Here is a 22,846-nt window from a genome sequence, read left to right as displayed (position 1 = left end):
ACTGCTAGAAAGGGTTGCAGGACTGGGCCTCTTTGTGTCGCCAACTACTGGTAATTTAAAATTCCCTGGACAGGTGAAGCAGCGTGAAGAAATATCCCCACACTTTTTTTTTTTTTTTTTAAACTTTCAGTTAGCTATTCCTGAGCTGCAAAATTTGGAGCTCTTTTAGAACTAGGGTTGCCAGGTGTCCGATTTTTGACTGGAACGCCTGGTAAAAAAGGGACCCTGGCGGCTCCAGTCAGCACCGCCAATCGGGCTGTTAAAAGTCTGGTCGGCAGTGCTGTGGGTCTAAGGCAGGGTAGTCCCTACCTGTCCTGGCGCTGCGCTGTGCCCAGGAAGCAGCCAGTAAGTCCGTCTCCTAAGCAGGGGGACCATGGGGCTCCGTGCACTGCCCCTACCCCGAGCACCAGCTCTACATTCCCACTGGCCTGGAACCACGGCCAATGGGTGTGGTGCCTGTGGGCGAGAGCTGTGCACGGAGCCTGCTGCCCCTTCCCGCCTAGGAGCCAGACCCGCTGGCCGCTTCCGGGATGCAGTTCAGTGCCAGGACAGGGAGGGAGCCTGCCTTAGCCCCGCTGCACCACTAACTGGGAGCTGCCCGAGGTAAGCCCATGCCCCAACCCCGAGCCCCTTCCCCAACCGAGTCCCTCCCACTGCACCTGGACCCCCCTCCTGCACCCCATACCCCTCATTCCTGGCCCCACCCCAGAATCTACACCCCCAGTTGGAGCCCTCACCCTCCCTTCATCCCTGCCCCAGCCCAGAGCCCCCTCCCTCACCCTGAACCCCTCATCCCCAGTGCCATCCCAGAGCCCGCACCCCCAACTGGAGCACTTATCCCCTCCCACATCCCAACCCCCTGCCCCAGCCCAGTGAAAGTGAGTGAGAGTGGGGGAGAGCGACCCACAGAGGGAGGGGGAATGTAACGAGCAGGGGGGTCCTCAGGGAAAGGGGCAGAGTAGGGGGTGGGGCCTTGGGGAAGGGGTGGGGCTAGGGTATTCAGTTTTATGTGATTAGAAAGTTGGCAACCCTATTCTGAACCCTCTAAAGCTTGGGATTTCTGATTAAGGGTTTAGGTTCAGGGCCATTTCTATAATTAACCTATTATTAAGTGACTCGTATAAAAAAGCAATTGCATGATTAACTGAAACATTTTGTGCTTGTGAACCTAAATCTGAAGAAAAATAGTGTTTTTGCTTATTTAGGAAGTTGATTCACATATTTGTTTTACAGTGTTGGATTGATTCCTGAAGGCCTGCATGTATAATATTACTTTTGTTTTCCAGGAATCTAAAATTTCCCATGAAAGATCATTACATTTCTCCATTTAGAAAGTAAAACTCTAAATAATATTGGCCTTTTTCTTTTCCCCTGAAAGCAAAGTGCCATTGGGAATAATTTGTTTCTCCTCTGGCTCTTGGGAAGCCTAGTCCAAGTTCCATTCCTGGTGCCAAGAGTTGCATTTTCTAAGTTTTATCTTTTCAATGACAATTCCCCTGGGACTGAAAGGCAAAATAGTTGAAAATTCCATTGGCTGGAAGCAGAAACATTTGCTACCATTGCTAAACTGGGAAATAAGAGGGCTTATGAGGGGTCAGCTCTGCCCTCACCAGGCAGAGTCGCTGTAGGTAATAAGTGTTGCAGCACTGTATTTTAAGGGATTTGAGAAGAGTGTTAACATTTTTCCATCTCCTCCATCTTGCAGCTTGGCAAGTGAGAATGATGGTAGCTTGTGTCCATGTCTAGCTCCCAGTCCCTTTTTTGAGATTTTTTTCTAAAAGAGTATTTGGCAGTTAGAACCTGCTGGCTTTACTATTTTGAACTACCACGAACCTACAGCTTCCATTGACTTCAATGAGAGTTGCAGGAATTCAGCACCTTTGAAAATCATGCCTTGGATTTCTAAAATATGGACAGCAAGGTGCTTAATAAAATACACTCATTAAGATTAAATAATGTTCCTGATTCTTTAAAAGAAATTGCAGAGAAACTTAACCTGATCCTGCAGCCATAATATTCATGGAGGTTAATGGGAACTTTTCCTGTCACCAAGCAGCAGGATCATTATGTATACTGGGTCAAATTCACAACTCCTGCACAAGCCCAAATAAACATGTTTTGTGCAGGTGAAACAACATAGCAGCTGGGGGAAATAAAATCTACTTCCCAGTAGACTGCTGTCTAGCCCCTCTATATCGTTACTACTCCAGCTCCCTTCTGCAGCCTTGCCCTGATCCATAATTGTTGATCGTTCCGTTAATGTGAACCCTGAACTGCTAACAACCCCTCTTTGCTCTGGCTTGTATGGAGTTGGTAGTTCCCTCAGGTGTGCTATGCACAAGGAATTTGGAGTCCATATACAGCAGAATACCGTAGCTTGCTTTCCCCCACACTATGGTAACACTATGTTAGGGTCTTTCCACAGTGTTTATGTAGCTCAGTGAATTTCAACTACTAAGAGCATTCTTAGCTGCTTTATATGACGTGACTATGTAAATTAATCCTTTTGTTAAATACACAACATTGATTCTACAGTTTCTTAACTTTCTGTTCTATTCTTTTAAAATGGAGGGATAACAAAAAACCTTTTTTTAAAAAAAGTCATGTAGAAAAATAAATACTTTGTTAAAGTTTTAATTGTATTTCTTTAATAGTCTAGAAAACAATGCATGCAATATTCAATCCAGGCCAAAATTTCAGATTTGTTATCAATGTAAGACTTCAGCATTGACAATTACTATACTTAAAAGCTCATTGGATCAGGTGGTGTTCTACCATATGGACATTTTAATTAGTAATGAACATGTTGGTCTGGATACAGTAGTAGAATCTACAAAGCACGAAGACCTACCTCATTTTACTGGTGTAATATTGGTGTGAATTGGTGTAACTGTCTCGTCTTTGCATCTTCCTCCCTTTCTGTGTGTACATATATTGATATTGATAGCTATATAATTAAAGTAACATAGGTTATAATATCCATGGAGTAAATAATTTATTTCTGTATATGATGCAATAATCTTGGAATCGTGAGATAAATGACATTAATTTAGCACCTTTTGTCTTCTCTTCCTGAACTGTGCTCATTAATTCATCTATGTCAGGAGTACTTCTAGAGGGACACTCCCAGTTAAAAAAAAAAATATAAAAGTAGCTTCAAATGCGACACTCACTATCTCTGAGTCCCGCTGCTCATTTTCCTTTCCCCATTGCTGTGTGAAGTATCCACATAAACAAAAGTGGAAAGTAACTAAGTGACTAGGTCAGGGAAACATTAAAATGGGTTATACACAAAGTGCTGTTAAATGCACAGCATAAATAACAATTGCATGACTGTGGTCTTGTGGTAAGGCCTTAGACTGAAACTCAGGAGAAATGGATTCAATTCCTGAGTCTGGAACAAGCTTTCTCTGTGACTGAGCAAGTCCCTTAATCTTTCTGGCCCAGATCCACAAAAGGACTTAGTTGCCTAAGCAAAAAAATTAGGCCTTGAAACCCCTGCTAAGCTGTTGTTCAACCCTGGAGGCCTAAACTCCCTTAGTGCCTAACTTTCCGCTGTTAAAGGTCTCTAGGGTCCTAAATTTCTGCTTTTGGATATACCTCAGTCTAGGTGCCTGGGTGCCTGTCTCATGCCTGAACCCCAGCAGGATCCTCAAATCAGGTGAAACTAGGCGCTCACCCATGGGGCCAATCTGGCAGGCCTAACTAACATAAGGGCCAGGTGGAGGAAGAGGAGTCCACACTGTAACCTTTAGACGAGGGGTTAGGAAACTCAGCCAGGATGATGCCTGATGAGAAGGGATGTGAACATGGGTTTCCCACCTGTTAGGTGAGTGCCCTAACCATGCTTTCTCTGGCTTTCTATGGCCCTAATCATGCTTTCTCTGGCCCAATACATATTTATTTATCCACAGTGGAACTGCCTCAACAGGAGAAACTGAGACCCACATCAGAGTATCCCATAGTCTTCTCCTGGCCCCCAGGCATTTTGTTTGGAGTTAGGCATGAGCTGCTGCTATTCTTGGAAGAAATGCCTTAGACATCTGACTCCAAGAGAGTGTTCCCGGTTTTGAATCCCAGGCAAATATAGGTGCCTCCTTCCAGCCCAGACTTAGGTTCCTAATGCTTTCTGAGGGGTGGGGCTTAGGATACACCCTCTCCTCAGTGTCTGCTGTTGGTTAGCTTAGGTGACTCTTTGCCTCGTGCATCTTCTGTGGATCGCATTCTTCGCTCCTGTCTCTCCCCATACATAGCATAGGGCTCATAGGCACCTATCTCAGGGCTTGTGGATTCCACTGGGTGGCTAGGCACCTAAAAGTTAGGCACTACAATGCCTGAGTCCCTTGGTGGCTTTGGGCCTGTGTGCCTCACTGTTAAAATAATAATACTTCCTCTCTCCTACACTTTGCCTATTTAAATTGTATGCTCTTTCTAGCAATGACAGTCTGTTTCTATGTTTGTACCATGCCTAGCACAATGGGGCCACAATCTAGGTTGCAATTTCCAGTAACTACTGTAATACAAATAATAAATAATGATAGCCAACTAAAAACTTCCAATACCAGCAATACTAAGTGCTAGGCCAATGATAAATTTAGGTTCCTATATCCTAAGAACCACCAGGACTAGAAACACTGGGCCTTATTTTTTCTTTGACATTTGTTTTACACTGGTTTAGATCCATTGATTTCAGTGGAGTCACTCATGATTTATTCTGGTGTAAGTGAAAAAGTGTTTATTTTTCTGGCATGCTGGAAATACTGCCTTTCCACTGAAATACACAGCATCCATTTCTAGCTTGGCTTGTCATGAGGTATGAATTGTGACATCTTGATTTATCAAAAAACTGTCTTAGATTGTTTTTAGAAGACTTTATTAGTTCTAATAATTGTCAATCTGAAGTTTGTACGTGCTAACTAAGACAACAGGCCTTTGCAGGCAGAAGGATATAAAAATAGCAATAGAAAATTTTAAACCTATTTTTTTTAAAGAAAAGAACTCTGGAAAGATTTATGCAAAAGCAAAATACAATTCATATCATTTTGAGAGGAGAAAGAGGACGGGAGGGAGGTGTCTTTTGTTCCTAAAATGATACAGCCTCAACAATTCTAAATTAAGACTTCTTACATCAAGTAATTCCCAATATTAGTGTGAGTCTGTTATGCAAGATTTTATAAGGTTATACAATGGGAGTAAATTGGAGCTCATGTATAGCAAACATTCATATTTTAGATAATTTGGGGAAAATATATTTATTCCTTTCATAGGGAGAATATTAGATTTAACTCAAGATGGTCCTGAACCAGAATCTCCAAGCATATATATCTCCCTGGACTTTGTGAACCCACCCACCTACAGAATTTGGCCATGGACCCTATCTATGTATATAAGGGTGTTTAAAACCATGGATCTGAGCTACTCTGAACTTTGGAGTGTTCAAAAATCCAAATCTGTATCTGAAGTTTGCACTTTGAACACATCTTAATTAAAGTAGGAAGGTGCATATTGCGTTGGGGTTGGTGGGGTTACAATGCTGCATAACATTCATTTTGAATAAGCAAACTGCTTTAAGTTCTTCTTTGACCAGAAGAATAATTACAATTTAAGTATTTACAAACCTGTTGAAAATTTCTATAGTGACCACAGTTTCATTCTCCAGAAATCCTTGAAAAGACTGAATTCTGCCCTCAGGTACAATAGTACCACTCCCGTTGACTTCAGTGAAAGTTTCACCCAGGTAAGAGTCTAGTTCAGTTACCATTGAAATCAATGGGAGATTTTCCATTGACTCCAATGAGCAGCACATCAGCCCCTCATGGGAGGCAGCGTTGGCTCATCCTTTATGTGCCAAGATTTTTATTTGTTTATTTTTTAAAATGGGACATAAAAATGGGTGTTTAAAGTTAGATTCCCAACACTCTATTCAGGTACCTAAATAAGTGCCCTCATGCTCAAAATTCTGTGCATCCAGCAGCATCCATTGAAATCAGTCAGAGTAGATGGATCTGCAGTACTTTTGAATATGAGACTATTCTTTTAAGTGCCTAAATACAGATTCAGCTTTAGCTACCTATTTTACAAACTCTTGTGTATTGCGCCCAAATGCTCCCACTGTTGTTACCAAGGGTGCCAGCTGAGAACAGACCTGTTTGTTATTGAAGCAGATTAATTTGATAGTTCTGTAGAAACCTCTTTTAGTTCTGTTTACCAATTCAGACTTTCCCCAAGGAATCTGGGGCAAATAACAGTTCTTATATATAAGTTGTATTATTTTAAAATTATTTTTAACAGCAGTTCAATGTAGTTAAAACAATTTTTGCTTTCTTCCATTTCATTATTTGCCACTGTAAACACTTCCCTTTGGGCAAAATACTAGCTTTGCTGCAACAATATTCCCTGGCTTCTAGCTCCATCATACTCCATTATAGTCACTCTGCTTGTAATAACACCTCTTTCTAGAACTGAACAATGTCTGTCTTTAGATAATGGTGATATAAGAAGAGTAGCATAGCTACAAAGAAGGTAACTATGGGTTGTAGGCTAGGAAACCACCATGTGTATTACAAGTCTATTACAGAGGACTAGTTCATTGCAATTGAAGTCGTCAGTTAACTCAGAATTTGATTCTGTTATTGGACAAACCACAGAATAAAAAAAGGAACATGTCAGTTGTGGACCCACAGCTGTTAAGTTTTTCTGATATAAGAAATGAAACTAGTTATGAACATGTGTACGTTGGTACAGATTCCGCTAAGTGTTTGGAGACTGGAGGGATGGCCATTTATTGGCACAGAGAAAATGAAAGGAGTCAAACTTTAAAGATGGAAAAGATTTATTAGATCTTTTAGTCATTCACTCTGGCTGTGCAGGATGACAGTATGGACCCAATGCTATAAGTACTTTATAATCACAGAGCTCCCAGTGACTTCATTAGGATGACATTCAGGAATGGGCAGCTTTTTTGCTAGTGTCCAGTTTAGTTTTAAGTGAAGTGGGTTCCATCCTTTCCCTTGAGAGACTTTTCCAGTCTCAGAGAATGCATTGTCACAACATTTTTTCTGAAAGTTTCCTTTTCTTAATTTCTCTCTCTCTGTCTCTCGTTTCTGGTCTTTAACAACTTACTACTAATATTTTTATTATGTTTATTAGTAATAGAAAGGTTCTATACTTAGGTAATCCATCGTGTCAAAATTACTTATTCAAATCCATTGTTTAAAATGCGTATGACCATAAGAATGAAGAAAAAATAATTCTGATGAACCTCATATATGCAAAGCCCATAGTGGGGCCTTATAAGGGGTATGCTGAAAGGGAAAGACTACATTTAAAATTTAATAAAAGAGTAAGTCAAAATAAAGTCTATAGTCAAACTCCTTAATTGTGATGCATTTGCTGAGTTTCCCTCTTCCATCGTCAGCCCTGCTCTGATGCCATATGGTCTACCATGGAACATTTAACTTGTCAGATATAATGGATTGTCCTGGAAGCAGATTTTTGCTTTGAGCGCTCGGCTCCTTTCTTGCATTTCACTCTCAGCTTCAGGCTGCAGGATGAAGGATTGTGGTGGAAATGCAAAGAAGAGACACACAGTTGATTCCCCTTAAGAGAGTGACCTATATGCCACAAAATTTTACCCACATAAAGAGGCATTATCCCTGTTGCTGACCCTAGCAGGCTGCATGTCAGAACCATTTAAATTTGTCTGGACTTAACAGATTGTGCAAATGTTTCAGAATCAAGTGCTTAGGAATAATAAAAGCTTGTCATTTCAACTTATGCAGTAACAGTGCAGCTCATATTGGCCAAGAGATGAGTATTATTTATTGTGACCTACATGTAACCTAAGCTGCTTGGTTTGTAGACCTTGTGAATTAAGTTCATCTCCCAAGGCTACTGAAATTAAAAAAAATAAATAAAAAAATCTGACATGGAACCCAAATAGCCATCATTCCCGCTTTTGGGGGTGAGGCGAATGTTAAAAGTGATCATTTCTGTGGATGGGCCAGTAGCAGTTAATTATCTTAATACATTTTGCAACTTGTAACAGGAGGCTAAAAAATTTTCACCTCTATGCTTGCCACACCTATCTGAAATGAAGGATTCTGCCTTCTTTGAAAGCTTAGGCTTCATTCTACAATAGTGAATAGAATATTTTGATTGGTGGCTTCTTTAACATGTGTAGTAATCTTAAAATGGTCCAACACAAACTTGAGTTAATACACTGGTTTCTGAAATACTCATGAAAAACAGTTGGTGCATTCTTCCATTGATTAGAATGCAACTTTTCTAAATTAAATAAAATCTGAAAATAATGACATGTCTAATCTTTGTGGGTAATGTAGCTGTCTAGTTCTGTAGGTAATTTAAGTATATGGGTGATGTCTTGACCAATTGAAGACAAATGGAGTTCTGCCATTGACTTCAGTGGGGTAAGGATTTAACCCATAGAGAATAATATATGTATAAAACCAACCTTTTTTTTTTTTTTTAGGTCTCTACTCAAAATTCCTTACTCAGGCAAAACTTCCACTGATGAATGGGAGTTTTGCTTGAGTAAAGATGCCATAGTTTGCATTTAGTAGTGAATAATTCTAAGTATTTAATAGTCTATAAAAAGGAAGAGAATGCTTTCCATAGCAATGAACTTCTTTGTGTATCTAAAGAAAACATTTTTAGATTTCTTTTGATAGTAATTTTTTGTCATTGTTCATCAGCCATTGTGCTGATTAGTTTGTGTGTACTGATGTGATGAGCTTGTCTGTATTCTCAGCCCAAATTGTTATGACTAAAGTGATTTGGAATGTCAGGTCTCAAGTGTAAGCATTTTAGGGTGTGGATGCCCTCTGCTGGATATTGCAGATTTGAGTATACTGGATACACGATCATAATATGTTGCAATGTATTTACCAGCTCACTTCTGCTTTTTGCCATATCCTGTAAATTTGTGGTTTGATTCCCCCACCCTCACCCCTTTTTACTTAATCAAAGTTATACAATATGTAGCCTTGTCACTAAGGAAATAGTAAAAGATCAGAATATAATAAATATTAGAAAAACTTTTTATATCTTTCTTTACCAAGCTGTATTACAAATAACTGATATTTATATTGAATTGAAGCAAATTTTTGCATTTCTAAATTTTAAAATGCTACAACATTATATGTACTTCTGCTAAAATTGCAAAGAGCACTGAGGGCTGGGAAAATGGAACCAAAAAAAAAAATAGAACCAATTTTATATTTGATTTTGCAATAAATTAAAAGCTGATGAAGTAATTCTTTATGTAGGACCAGTTTGATGGGAGATTCATGTAAGACCTGAAAATATATTTGAGCATCCTGAAATGTATGACAATACAGTTAATATATAACTTAATTTGTTTTCTTGAGAAAGTCAGGAATGGCTATGTGTAATTTGCCTGTTAAATGCTATAAATTATATATAGCCATTGCTTTTTTTTTTTTTAAAGAAAATCAAGTTACATATTAACCTGATAGTCAGACTGCTAAAATGCTAGTTTTTTGTGCTTTTATTTTTTTGTTTATAAATTATGACATAAGCACTGAAAGCACCAGTGACTCCGAAGTTCTCTGTTTAGGCACAGGTCATGTATTTTAACCAGGTAAAATGCTAGTGCAGAGGACGCCCATACTTATCATTGTACCCCTTTGAATGGAAGGTATTCCTGAATTGGTGTGGTGTCTTGTTGGATTAATATACTGTTAAAGCTAAAAAAAAAAAAAGAGAGATTACAAGACTTGTTTTACTTTTAGGACAAAATACAGCCATTTAGTCAGAATGAGTTTTGTTGATAATGATTAGATGTGGATTTGACCCATCATCCTAAAGATAAGACTTCTAATTGATCTCTTGATCCCTAACCATGTCCAACATGGTTTGTTTTAGTAACCTTTTAATAAAGGTTTAGATAGGGGAGCGTTTACAGTCTAAAGATTTAAAGCCTGTACACATTGGCTGTATCAAAGTTTATTGTCTTCTTTCAGTTCTGCTTCTTTCATAGCCTTAGATATGTATCTGGCTTGTTTTAAAGTGATTCTGTTTTCATGCTTGAGTGAAAACCCAGGTTTCCAGATACATGATAAAAATCTCCTGAGCCATAGTCCCCTAACAAATGATAAGGAATTACCCTGGAATATTCTGCAATTAAAAAACTATGAGGTTTGTTTAGGATAACAAAATAAGCAACATTTACATTCTACTCTTACGTTTTGCTTAAAAATTCAGGCATTATCACAGATATTTTTCTTTTTTATTGCATACTCGTATAAACTTTGACCCTTTTTGTTACCTTGATACTCACTCCAATAAGATTCTATGATATTTCGTATTTTGTAATGATTATTTATTCTAGGGCTTATCTTATGATATTTGCAAGTGCCAGAGCTGGGTGCTGGTAGGATATGGTGCATGCATTTACTAATGTTGCCTGCCTCCCTCCAAAATAAAATTGAGTGAAATTCTGTGGCCTGTGTTATGGAGGTTTTCAGACTAGATGGTCATCCCTCCCAGCCTTAAAATCTGTGAATCTATGAAAAAAGTAATGCCTAAGTTCAGAGGCATTTTAAATTTAGAAAAGATCATTATTTAAAAGAAAAATAGCCTTTCACCTCTATACATTGAGTTTAGTTGAATAGTTGTTCATTAGTGAAACATATTTGGTAACCTGAGATTAGTTTCTGTAGAATAAACAGTTTTATGAGATAAACAAATTTAGAGGTCCATCACACTGAGGTAATAAGATTTCTTTAACCCATGAAATGTAATTTCTTCAAAGCCCATTGGATATCACTAACTGTTTTTGTTTAACCACTTTCTTCATGAAAATTCTGTGAGTTTGTTACATTTGTATTCTGCTTCCAGTTAGTGAATGTACTGGATACAGAGCACATTACCTGCATGGTTTCTATTACTGTTAAGAAATGATAATACTGTCCTGTGCACTGATTAAGGGCCTTATCCTGCAAGGTGTTGAACACCTGTTGCAAAGTGCTGAGCAAAAAGTCTGTGGGAGCCAGAGGGTACTCACCTCTCAAAAGATCAACCCTTAACTTACAGTGGTTATATAGCAATATATTATCAAGACAAGTAGTAACTCTCAATGGCACAAGTAAATGGTTTTATTCTTACAAACTCAAAAGAAGATTGTACCACCATTACATTGAATAGTTCCTTAATTCTCAAATAGTCCCATTGATGTCAGTGGGACTACTCAAAGAATAAGGTACTGTTTTATATAAAAATAGCACAAACTAGTACATTGTCAGCAGTTTCTTACTGTTACCATTTTAAGTGCCAATTTTTCAAGGGTTTTTCATTTAAAAAGCAGACTTAACAAAAAGCCATGCATCACTGTTATATACGGTAGCAGATGGGTAGATTACGGAGATGGGATGTGTAAGCAGCTTGCCTCAGTCTTTTGACTTGGGATCAATATTTTATGAACCTGCAGGCCTCACCCCCACAGCTCCCATTGGCTGCGGTTCCTGGCCAATGGGAGCTGCGAAACCAGCGATCTGGGCGGAGGCAGTCCACAGAGCTGCCTGGCCACACCTCAGCCTAGCAGTTGAGTGAGGGGGATGTTGCCTCTTCTAGGGAGCCCCCCAGGAAAGCGCTGCCCAGAGCCTGCTCACCCTGTCCCATGCCCCAACGCCCTGCCCCCTCTCACACACAAACTCTGCTGCTTCAGGGAAGGGGGCGAAGGCGTGGTGGCCCGAGACTGCCCCAGCAACAACTGGTGCAGGGGCTACCTGAGCTGCCCCGAGCCAGGTGCACCGGCCGCTGCAGAAATCACGGAGGTCACAGAATCCGTGACTTCCAACCTCCATGACAAACTCACAGCCTTAACCAGGGCCCCATTGTGCTACACACTGCATAAACACAGAACAAATATTAGACTTTAGTGAACATGCTTAGGTATGCAATTTGGAGCAGCAGGCATTTGCAGGGCCCACATTCTTGCTATATTGCCATTTGGCTTTGACAGCAGAAAGAGCTCAAGCCTTTGCACACCACCTCTCTATCCCACAACTTGCAGCTCTATTCCTGCAATGTAAGCAGTAGACAATAGGGGGTGCATTAGGACTGAACATGTGTAACCTAGTAATTCATGTGGAGTAGCCCTTGGCTACTTTTAGCCTGGTCCTTGGGATATGCAAGAAATAGACTTGCCTATTTAAGAATAAAATCAAGATCAACGAGTTGAATTAGTGATGAAATGTCACTTTAACTATGAATTTCCTTGCTTTAGGTTGTTTGTCAGTTCCTTAATGTTATTTTAGTGTAGGTTTTTAGGATTTAATTTCCTTTATATTTTGATGGTACTGTTTAAAAAAAATATAATCTCCCCTTGCATTGGCATCGTAAAGTCTCTAGGAACCATTACTGTTTACTGCATGTCAATGTAAGTGCAGAAAGCCTGTTTCATTTAAAATAAAAGAAAACAAAGTGTGCTTCCACTAATATTGTGCCAGATCTCTGGCACATTTTAACTGGGTTTGATGCCATTAAAATTATTGGGATTACTACTTCCCTTGATTTTATATCTAGTTCGTGGGCCCTTCTTTAGATCTGATTCAGTGTCGGGTATCGTTGTTTTGTATTGCACAAATTTAGCTTAAAATTTGCAGGATTTTTCTTATTGTCAGTACTTCACATGTAATACAAAGAATGAAACAGCTCATTGACATGATACTTCCATTACCATTGGATATGATTGTAGTATAAATTATACTATGCAAAACCCTATTGAAATAAATTGGATATTGTGCATTATGCATTCTAGACATAAAAGTATGAGAGAAACATAGATAGCCCCAAATCCTGTGCCCAGCCGGACTAACTGTGTTGGATGTCTGTGTGCAGGCAGAAGGAAGAAGAATTATACCTTTGCCCAGGCTTCAGAACACTATGGTATATCTATGCTGGAGCAGGGAGCAAGCCTCCCGGCTTGGGTAGATATATTTGGCTAGCTAGGCTCAGGTGAACATGCTAAAAATAGCTGTGTAGATTTGAGGTGGTGGCTTGGGCTCTCAAGACCACCCAGTTGCTGGGGTCTGAGCTTGGGTGGGTAGCCCAAACTATGGCTCAAGCTGCAACATCTGTACGGATATTTTTAGCCCACAAGCTTGAGCTGAGCTAGCAGTAGTCTGTCTATACAGTCTTGGAGGCTCACTCACAGCTGCAGTTTAGATGTACCCTACTAGAGCTGATCTACAGATGTTGCTAAAGCCCAGTAGCCTCTTGGGTCATTTTGCACTTGCTCCATGGTGGAGAATAGCTATTGAATCTGTTTGGCAGCAAATCCACCTACTCTGCCCTCTGTCCCTCCACAGGACTAGTCTCCAATATACACAACGGATGTGCACACCTGTTCTGGCGCCTGGACTCCTGCAATGCACTGCACCCTCTCCACCATTCCAAAATATAATGAGCAGCAGGATAAGAAAGCCAAAACAGTATGAAAAGTAGCTGTTGCACAAAAGGAATAGCAACTGTTCAAACGTGAAAGGGGTTGGTTGAATTCCCTCCCCCACCCCCTGGCATATAATGAGGGGTGAGGTTCTGTTTTTGCTTTCTTAGCGGGAAAAGATGTCAAGGCCGAGAACCTGCATTTTAAATTGAGTCTAATTATAAATTAAAATTACTCAAATTTTCAAACTCTAATAAAAAAATCAAAATGAAAATCCTGACAGACTGAAACACTGCTCTTGTAAACTACTGTGCAGTGTTGCTTGTGCTGTCCGATAGGCGCTGCATTCCAGCCCAGTGGTGGCTACACATCAGTGGTGAGTTAAATGATTCTTGATGCCTATCTATATAAGGGTCAATCCTGCATTTCCTGTGCACCAAAACTCCAACAGACATCAGGGAAGTGTAGAAGTATGTGGGGAATCTAGGCTCAGGCAAAAAGTCGCATGATCCTAATGATGATGTAAATTAAACCTTATTATTTGTATATTAATAACATTGCACATTGTTCATTGTATATTGACCAAATATGAAACTATATGTGAAGTTGAGAAAAGAAGTTTTCCATTACAAACCCCTCTTGAGTTGCTGATAACTTCCTCCAAAATATACTTTAGATTTGACATTTATGATGCTTGGTGATTTTTCCCTCTCCTTAATTTGTCATTCTCCTTGGGTGGACCAATCAGCTAATCCTTGAGATGTTCTTGAGATATCCTTTCTTCCATGGCTGGTGAATGCAGAACAGAGGAAGAGGAGACAAAAATAAGATTCCAAAAAATGTGAGAAAATACATGATGATGAAATAAGAAGTGGGTCTGAACCAAAACCCCAGACCTGAATAGCCCCAAATTCTGAGCTGTTCAAATTCCAACTGAACTCAAATAATATTTTTTTAACTGGCCTTCTCTTTGTCATGGACTAAAGCAAAACCAAAATTTAAACATGAAATCTCAGAGTGTTGGAAATCTGGGTCTCAATTTTACTGCTTGAGCTGATCTCTAGAAAAATCTGTCAGACATGAAATCAACATAAACATTGAACTCAAATCATCTATAACAATAGCTGCACTTCCTTTTTCCTTAGCAGATGGAAAGAGTTGCCTCCTGTCTCCTTATTCTGCATACTAAAGACAAGGTGCCCTATCTCTCAGGGCAAAGGAAAATATAGTGGAGAATTAGATGACTTGCATTTATGCTTTGGAAGTTGCTTAAATTTTCTACTTAATTTGATTAATTTTTCAAAGTGCACCATGGAGAGGCAAGTGGCTTCTTTATTGATTGATTGTCAATCCTACGCTGCTCTCTTTCTTACAGTAAAACTAAAATGCTAGCAAATGTAGCTTAAGCAATCATTTAGTTCAGTTTAGATAAGCAATATTTTTGTTTCTTGTGGGTGTTTATAGAGTATAAAACTGCAGAATCAATGTGTTTGTCAGAAAAGAGGAGCTGCATGTTGTCCGTTCTTTGTTAATAGTTAGTTTGATTGGCATACATTGTGTCAATTAATTGAAAAGAGTTTTTTTACAATTACTTCTATTAATAATAAAGATGCTTTCTATACATTATTTTAAGGACACAGCATGCATCAAAGTTATTTAACACTCTACTGAAGGTCAACTATATTTATGAAGCTTTGATTCAATTGTCAGAACATAAAGCCACATAAGGATATATCTTTTGTTACATGTGCTCAGTGCTAGAAACAGTTGGCACATTTTAACATTTGGTCCTCTAAGTAGAAAAATTAATCAAATGTCTGACAAGATATTTTCTTGGTCTGTATTTCAAGTGCCCCCCACCCCTCCCCCTTTGCTTACAGCACATATTACTAACGGGTACTTTTAGTTTTTAAATTATGGACATCAGTACTCCATGCAGTAAAAGACTTGAGCGATTAATGCTACCCTTATGCCTCTTTTGAGTAGTTTTAGCCATGGGGCTTGGCACTGCCACCATTGTCTTTGTGCCAAAAAGTATCCGCAGCGGCTGCCGCATTCTAGTACTAGAGGGTTGTCTCGAAAATTCCGCAGTGAACGCGTCGGGTTTCGACATCACTGTAGACTCTCTCTTAAACCTTTCTTTTTTTTTTTTTTTTTTGTAAATAATCTTTAGCTTTGACAAACCTTAGTTAGAAAACACATACTGTTGTGTTAGGGTGACGAAAAATGAGACGCAGCGTACAGTAAATGGAGAAATTCAGGAGAAGCTTTTGTATTTGTGAGCACAAATAGTTACTTTAAGAGCCTCCTCTAGCATATTATCAGCATTCTTGCAAATTTTATTATCGGAAACAAATGTGCCAGTGAATTTTAAGCAGAAAATCAACATCAAGACTGTAGCTAATTTTAAATGGACAATTTATACAAAAGAAATTTTGCCTACAAAATGAAGTGTCATTACAAAAAAATGTTAATTTCATAATTACAATTGATTGTGAATGTGTGTGTGTATGTGTGTATATATATATATATAATTTTTTTTTAAATGGTTTCTTGATTTTCTCAAAAATTGTGGTTTCATTCTTAATAGAGAAGCAGATTTCTAGCAGTATTTTGGAACAAAAAAAAAAGATGTAATAAAGTTAAGGGCTTACACTGTCAGAATGAAATGTTTTCACTCATGATCTCCAAAGCTATCTTTTTGGTGGTAAAAGTGGATGCTACAGATGAAATCTTTACAAGGAGCATAATCCTTTAAAAAAAAAAAATTCAATCTCCTGCTGGCTGCTGTGCTGCTTTGGTACCTCACAGACTTCGACAGAGTCCTGGACGAGTGCCCATTGATGTCATGGAAACACTCAAATTACTGAGAATGATTCATGTCTATGCTGTTCTCTTATCCTCCCCCACACAAATAGAAGTAGATTTTTAACCCTGACAACTTGTAATTTGCAGTGGGTTTATTTTTATATCTGGATAAATATTTTTTAACAACTGAAATTAAGATGAGGCAGCTTGTATCTGATATGATAGTAAAGAAGACGACTGATACCCATGCAACAAATGAGAATTGCTTTCAGAGTTTCTTGTGTTGTGGCTTGTACTTAGCTTACACACACAGACACACCAACACCACCATCCCTTTTCAATCCTTAGCATTTTTTGTTTGTACTGACTTTCTGACTTTAAAACAAGTAGCCTTATTGGGGTGATGTGAGGTAACATACATAACTCCAAACACATACCAGCAAGATGTTTTGTTTTTAGATCTCGGCACTAGCCCCAGGATTCAAGATTAGAATTTGATTGTCATTTCAATATTGTGGGTTTTTTTTTTTCTGTTGAGGCTTCCTCCGTGCTGAATCTGTGGGGGTAACAAAATAGATGTTTCATCCCTTTTTTATTACCACACAGAAGTCCTGTTGGAAGTTACTAAATATATACAAACAAGTTCTGCAGATTGTTGGTTAATTTTTGTGAAGTAATGAGTTTATTTAAAAAACAACCCACAAAAATTCTTAAATTGTTATACAAAAAGTTTTTATGCTTTTGTTTTTCACTCCAGGGACTAAGAAAGAATAGGATGTGATTACTGTATCCCAAACCTCTCTTACAGGCCAGACCTCATTAATAATATTTCTCAAAGGAGATCAAGAGATATAGTAGCTTTATATATTAAAATAAAAACAGCTGACAAAATGGGATAAAGTATGTTTAGGATAATTTTAAGAACCATTAAAACTTACTGCATACTTTCTGTGTAATAATCTGACATAACGTAGGTATTATCTCTATAAAAATCAGACCATACTAGAAAAACTGCTATATTATGTCTTGTTCAATTGACTGAAAATTAGATTTAGTCATATTTTAGACTGCCATTCAACACTTGTCTTCAAGAAACACAATTTTGTCATCTTAGTCCACTTGCTCTTTTTTTTCCAACACAAAATGCCAACAAAACGACAAGCTTTGCTTGGTGCATGGTTATGTTTGTTATTACTACAGCGTGACGTTTCCAAATAAAGTAGCATTTTTGTCAAGAAAATGTTTTGTAATGAATGTGTCCTTGGTAGTGATGTTGAATAAATGATTCACTTTGAATTGGTAATGTAGTGTGTATAGCCAGTTATTACAATTTATTATAGATTTGATTGGGAAACAATCTGAACCTTAGGTCTGCGTTCCCAGGTGTTGTTGGCATTGATAAGTCGCATGTGTAACATCGGGCCCTTAGGAGCAAGTATTGTATGTGGCATTTTATATGTTCCTAACTGTAATAAGAGCTTCAGAATTATCAACAATGCCCTTAGTGATCTTTGATTTGTTCTTGTACATTTTGTCTGACAATCATCCTACCATCCCCTTGTCATTATCCTCACCAACTCACGGGCCCTTTTTGCCAGTATGTTTTGTACCAACCTTCCTGATTGTTCTTTGTTCCACTTGCACATGGTTTAGTGCCATCCAGCTACGACTTAGCGTTCTGCAGCAACTGTCTCTTTCCTGATTGATTTTGTTAAAGACCAGTCTTTCAATTTATAAAGGATCTTTATTTTACTTTTAAATATGGCATACCTGTAGCCAGTGCTATAGCTCGGCTATTGGATCTGTGTTTTAAAGGCCTACTGAAAAAAAATTAGGTACTTAGGGTTGGCATAAAGGCTTGGCAGTCACTGGGCCTCTGTTCAAGTCCCAGCACTGCTGGTGCAGTCGGAACTTTGGTGGAGAATGGCAAATTTCCAACCAAATTTCTCTTTCCCAGGTGTAAATTCCATCATCACGTTGATCATGAGGGAATTTACTCTTGGGAAAGAGAGTAAAAAAAAAAAGCAGAATCCTGAACAGTTTCTTTGTTAAGTTCGCCATCTGGAGAGCCTATGATTGATTAACTCTGCCCTCACCAGTGAGTGTCAGTCTAATCAATGGGAATTACTATGCGGGGGTCACACTATAGGTAGCCTGCCTGCTGTGTAAATAAATAAAAAAAAAAACAATTGTTCAGCTTGTGAGAGAGAGATGGGGAACAAAAAAAGGGTGTACCATAGATGAGGGGGTGAGAAGTCTATTTGTTTCTATAGAGAAGTGGTAGAATCCCTTTAAGTTACAGTTTTAGGAAGTGTGTGGAACAGTATGGCTAAGAATAGGAGGCGTATTTCCATGTTATCATGCCCAGAATAAAGTGTTAATCCCTTTCTGTTGCCTACGTACAGTATGTGGTCAGAAGTGCCTGTTTTACTTATGTAAACGCCGATATGGATATGTAGGTTAATTTCATATGAAATATGGAGAGAAGATATATACATTTTGTAACATTTACACACCTATTTATTTTTTATTGACAGGTAAAACTGAAAGGGGGTCATATTCATCATATGGAAGAGACTCAAATTTACAGGGTTGCCACCAGGTAAGTGATAATCTATGCAGTGGAAAGGTAGTGATAAATAGCCTGATAAATTAGCTTTGTTTTGTAAGGTTGATTATCCGTTTTAAAGCTTGTCTTCATGATACACAAAACTGTTTGCAAACAGGTATTTCTCAAAACTAATCTTTATCTGCAAATGTGTGTAATACAACTTCTGTCTTAGCTGTTTTAGTGGAGATACAGTTACTGGTTTCTACTAGTATTTAAGTCAGCCTACTGGTATCTCTTAGGCCATTATCAACTATTGATTACTGTCCTTTGAAACGATGTTGTATGGTTTCAGCATAACAGTTCCTTCCTAATGGCACAATTTAAGACATTATAAAAGTGGAAACACACCGCAGAGCATGTGTCAAACCCTGGTTTTGGATGGCTATTGCAATAAATTATAGTTTTCACAGAGTCTGCATGATGTTGTGTGAAAACAGGGTTGTACTGAGGGATAAAAATGTCTGTGAAAATATGATTTGTTGTCCCTTTTTGTTTCTGAATTGTTTTTGGCTGGAAGTCAAGGCCAGCAGGCTAACAGCAAAGCCGTCTCAAGGGAAGCATGCGTGAGCTAGAAAAATAAGAGTAGTTTAATTAAATAATAAAATGCCAGTGTAATACAAAGGTATAGCTTGTGTGTGTTTGTGCTTCTGTGCACTCTGCATTTGCATACTTTTAACTCTCCAGAGAGAGTCTGAGTCTAAAAATACTATCAATAGCCAAAAGTCTAAGCTTTGTTTCAAGACAATTGATTTTTTAAAAAGATGCTTTCTTTTTAATTTCAGTAGCAGTATTAATCACATGTTTAAATTCATTTTGTTTTCTGAACAGTGCTAAGCTTCCTTTCCCCTTTATAAGTGCACTTGTTTCTTACTTTAGAAAAGTATTGAAAGAAGTTAATAACCCTTTTTAAAATTCAAAGCTTTATACTTTTTAATTCTGCCACACACACAAAAAGTGTATTATTTTCCTAATGGAAAGGGGAGTACTTGCTCCCTTCATTCCCTTCATATGGCCATGTTCTTTAATAATTCTTTAATAATACAGGTTTCAGAGTAGCAGCCGTGTTAATCTGTGTCCGCAAAAAGAAAAGGAGTACTTGTGGCACCTTAGAGACTAACAAATTTATTTGAGCATAAGCTTTCGTGAGCTACAGCTCACTTCATCGGATGCATGCAGTGGAAAATACAGTGAGGAGATTTATATACATAGAGAACATGAAACAATGGGTGTTACCATACACACTGTAACGAGAGTGATCAGGTAAAGTGAGCTATTACCAGCATGAGAGAAGAAGGGCAGGGGGACACCTTTTGTAGTGATAATCAAGGTGGGCCATTTCCAGCAGTTGACAAGAACGTCTGAGGAACGGGGGTAGGGGGAGGGCGGGGGGAAAACATAGGGAAATAGTTTTACTTTGTGTAATGACACATCCACTCCCAGTCCTTATTCAAGCCTAATTTAATGGTGTCCAGTTTGCCAATTAATTCCAATTCAGCAGTCTCTTGTTGGAGTCTGTTTTTGAAATTTTTTTGTTGAAGAATTGCGACTTTTAGGTCTGTAATCGAGTGACCAGAGAGATTGAAGTGTTCTCCGACTGGTTTTTGAATGTTATAATTCTTGACGTCTGATTTGTGTCCATTTATTCTTGTCCAGTTTGACCAATGTACATGGCAGAGGGGCATTGCTGGCACATGATGGCATATATCACATTGGTAGATGTGCAGGTGAACGAGCCTCTGATAGTGTGGCTGATGTGATTAGGCCCTATGATGGTGTCCCCTGAATAGTGGACACAGTTGGCAACAGCCTTTGTTGCAAGGATAGGTTCCTGGGTTAGTGTTTTTGTTGTGTGGTGTGTGGTTGCTGGTGAGTATTTGCTTCAGGTTGGGGGGCTGTCTGTAAGCAAGGACTGGCCTGATGTGTCTTGACTCCCAAGATGTGTGATGGGTCATCCTTCAGGATAGGTTGTAGATCCTTGATGATGCGCTGGAGCGGTTTTAGTTGGGGGCTAAAGGAGATGGCTAGTGGCGTTCTGTTATTTTCTTTGTTGGGCCTGTCCTGTAGTAGGTAACTTCTGGATACTCTTCTGGCTCTGTCAATCTGTTTCTTCACTTCAGCCGGTGGGTATTGTAGTTGTAAGAACGCTTGATAGAGATCTTGTAGGTGTTTGTCTCTGTCTGAGGGGTTGGAGCAAATGCAGTTGTATAGTAGAGCTTGGCTGTAGACAATGGATCGTGTGGTGTGGTCTAGCTGAAAGCTGGAGCATGTAGGTAACTATAGTGGTCAGTAGATTTCCGGTATAAGGTGGTGTTTATGTGACCATCGCTTATTAGCACTGTAGTGTCCAGGAAGTGGATCTCTTATGCGGACTGGTCCAGGCTGAGGTTGATGGTGGGATGGAAATTGTTGAAATCATGGTGGAATTCCTCAAGGGCTTCTTTTCCATGGGCCCAGATAATGAAGATATCATCAATGTAGCGCAAATAGAGTAGGGGCACTAGGGGACAAGAGCTGAGGAAGCGTTGTTCTAAATCAGCCATAAAAATGTTGGCATACTGTGGGGCCATGCGGGTACCCATAGCAGTGCCGCTGATTTGAAGATATACATTATTCCCAAATGTGAAATAGTTATGGGTGAAGACAAAGTCACAAAGTGCAGCCACCAGGTTTGCTGTGACATTATCTGGGATACTGTTCCTGACGGCTTGTAGTCCATCTTTGTGTGGAATGTTGGTGTAGAGGGCTTCTACATCCATAGTGGCCAGGACCGTGTTTTCTGGAAGATCATCAATGGATTGTAGTTTCCTCAGGAAGTCAGTGGTGTCTCGAAGATACTTAGGAGTGCTGGTAGCGTAGGGCCTGAGGAGGGAGTCTACATAGCCAGACAACCCTGCTGTCAGGGTGCCAATGCCTGAGACGATGGGGATTCCAGGATTTCCAGGTTTATGGATCTTGAGTAGCAGATAGAATACCCCTGGTCAGGGTTCCAGGGGTGTGTCTGTGCGGATTTGTTATTGTGCTTTTTCAGGGAGTTTCTTGAGCAGATGGTGGTGTTTCTTTTGGTAACCCTCAGTGGGATCAGAGGGTAATGGCTTGTAGAATGTGGTGTTGGAGAGCTGCCTAGCAGCCTCTTGTTCATATTCTGACCTATTCATGATGACGACAGCACCTCCTTTGTCAGCCTTTTTGATTATGATGTCAGAGTTGTTTCTGAGGCTGTGGATGGCATTGTGTTCTGCACGGCTGAAATTATGGGGCAAGTGATGCTGCTTTTCCACAGTTTCAGCCCGTGCATGTTGGCGGAAGCACTCTATGTAGAAGTCCAGTCTGTTGTTTCGACCTTCAGGAGGAGTCCACCTAGAATCCTTCTTTTTGTAGTGTTGGTAGGAAGGTCTCTGTGGGTTAGTATGCTGTTCAGAGGTGTGTTTTTTTCCCCCGCTTACTGTTCCTCACATGTTCTTGTCAACTGCTGGAAATGGCCCACCTTGTTTATCACTACAAAAGGTTTTTGTTTTTGTTTTTTCTTCTTCTTCTCTCCTGCTGGTAATAGCTCACCTTACCTGATCACTTTCGTTACAGTGTGTATGGTAACACCCATTGTTTCATGTTCTCTGTGTATATAAAATCTCCCCACTGTATTTTCCACTGCATGCATCCGATGAAGTGAGCTCATGAAAGCTTATGCTCAAATAAATTTTTTAGTCTCTAAGGTGCCACAAGTACTCCTTTTCTTTTTAATAATACAGGGAAACAATATATTTTAAATTAAAGAAAAACATGTTTAATTTAGCATAGAAAAAGGTAAACAGCCCCAGTAATTAAATAGAATTTTGCCTTCAGAGTGCACACAGGTATCTTTACTATATCTTGTAAAGCTGACATTCTGCTCCCTTCCCTACATCTGTTAGCAATTTCAAGTTTTGACTCTCCAGCATACTCAGATATGCCATCAGCTCCATCTAGTTCTGCAGCTAAAGATTTGTTGAGATGAGACCAAC

General features: G+C 39.2%; 1 protein-coding gene across 21 annotated transcripts in view; it reads left to right on the top strand.

The window, feature by feature from the left end:
- Positions 1-22,846, top strand: part of TCF4 (transcription factor 4) — a 315,197-nt gene that overhangs the window by 144,197 nt on the left and 148,154 nt on the right. For all 21 annotated transcript variants that reach the window (XM_043546602.1, XM_043546604.1, XM_037902556.2 and 18 more), the window contains one exon: positions 18,775-18,839. In XM_043546602.1, coding sequence (XP_043402537.1) covers positions 18,775-18,839 — 65 coding nt within the window. The remainder of the gene's footprint in view (positions 1-18,774; positions 18,840-22,846) is intronic.

The sequence above is a fragment of the Chelonia mydas genome, chromosome 5 (assembly GCF_015237465.2).
Source record: "Chelonia mydas isolate rCheMyd1 chromosome 5, rCheMyd1.pri.v2, whole genome shotgun sequence".
NCBI lineage: Eukaryota > Metazoa > Chordata > Testudines > Cheloniidae > Chelonia > Chelonia mydas.
This window is presented reverse-complemented; position numbering and strand designations above follow the sequence as displayed.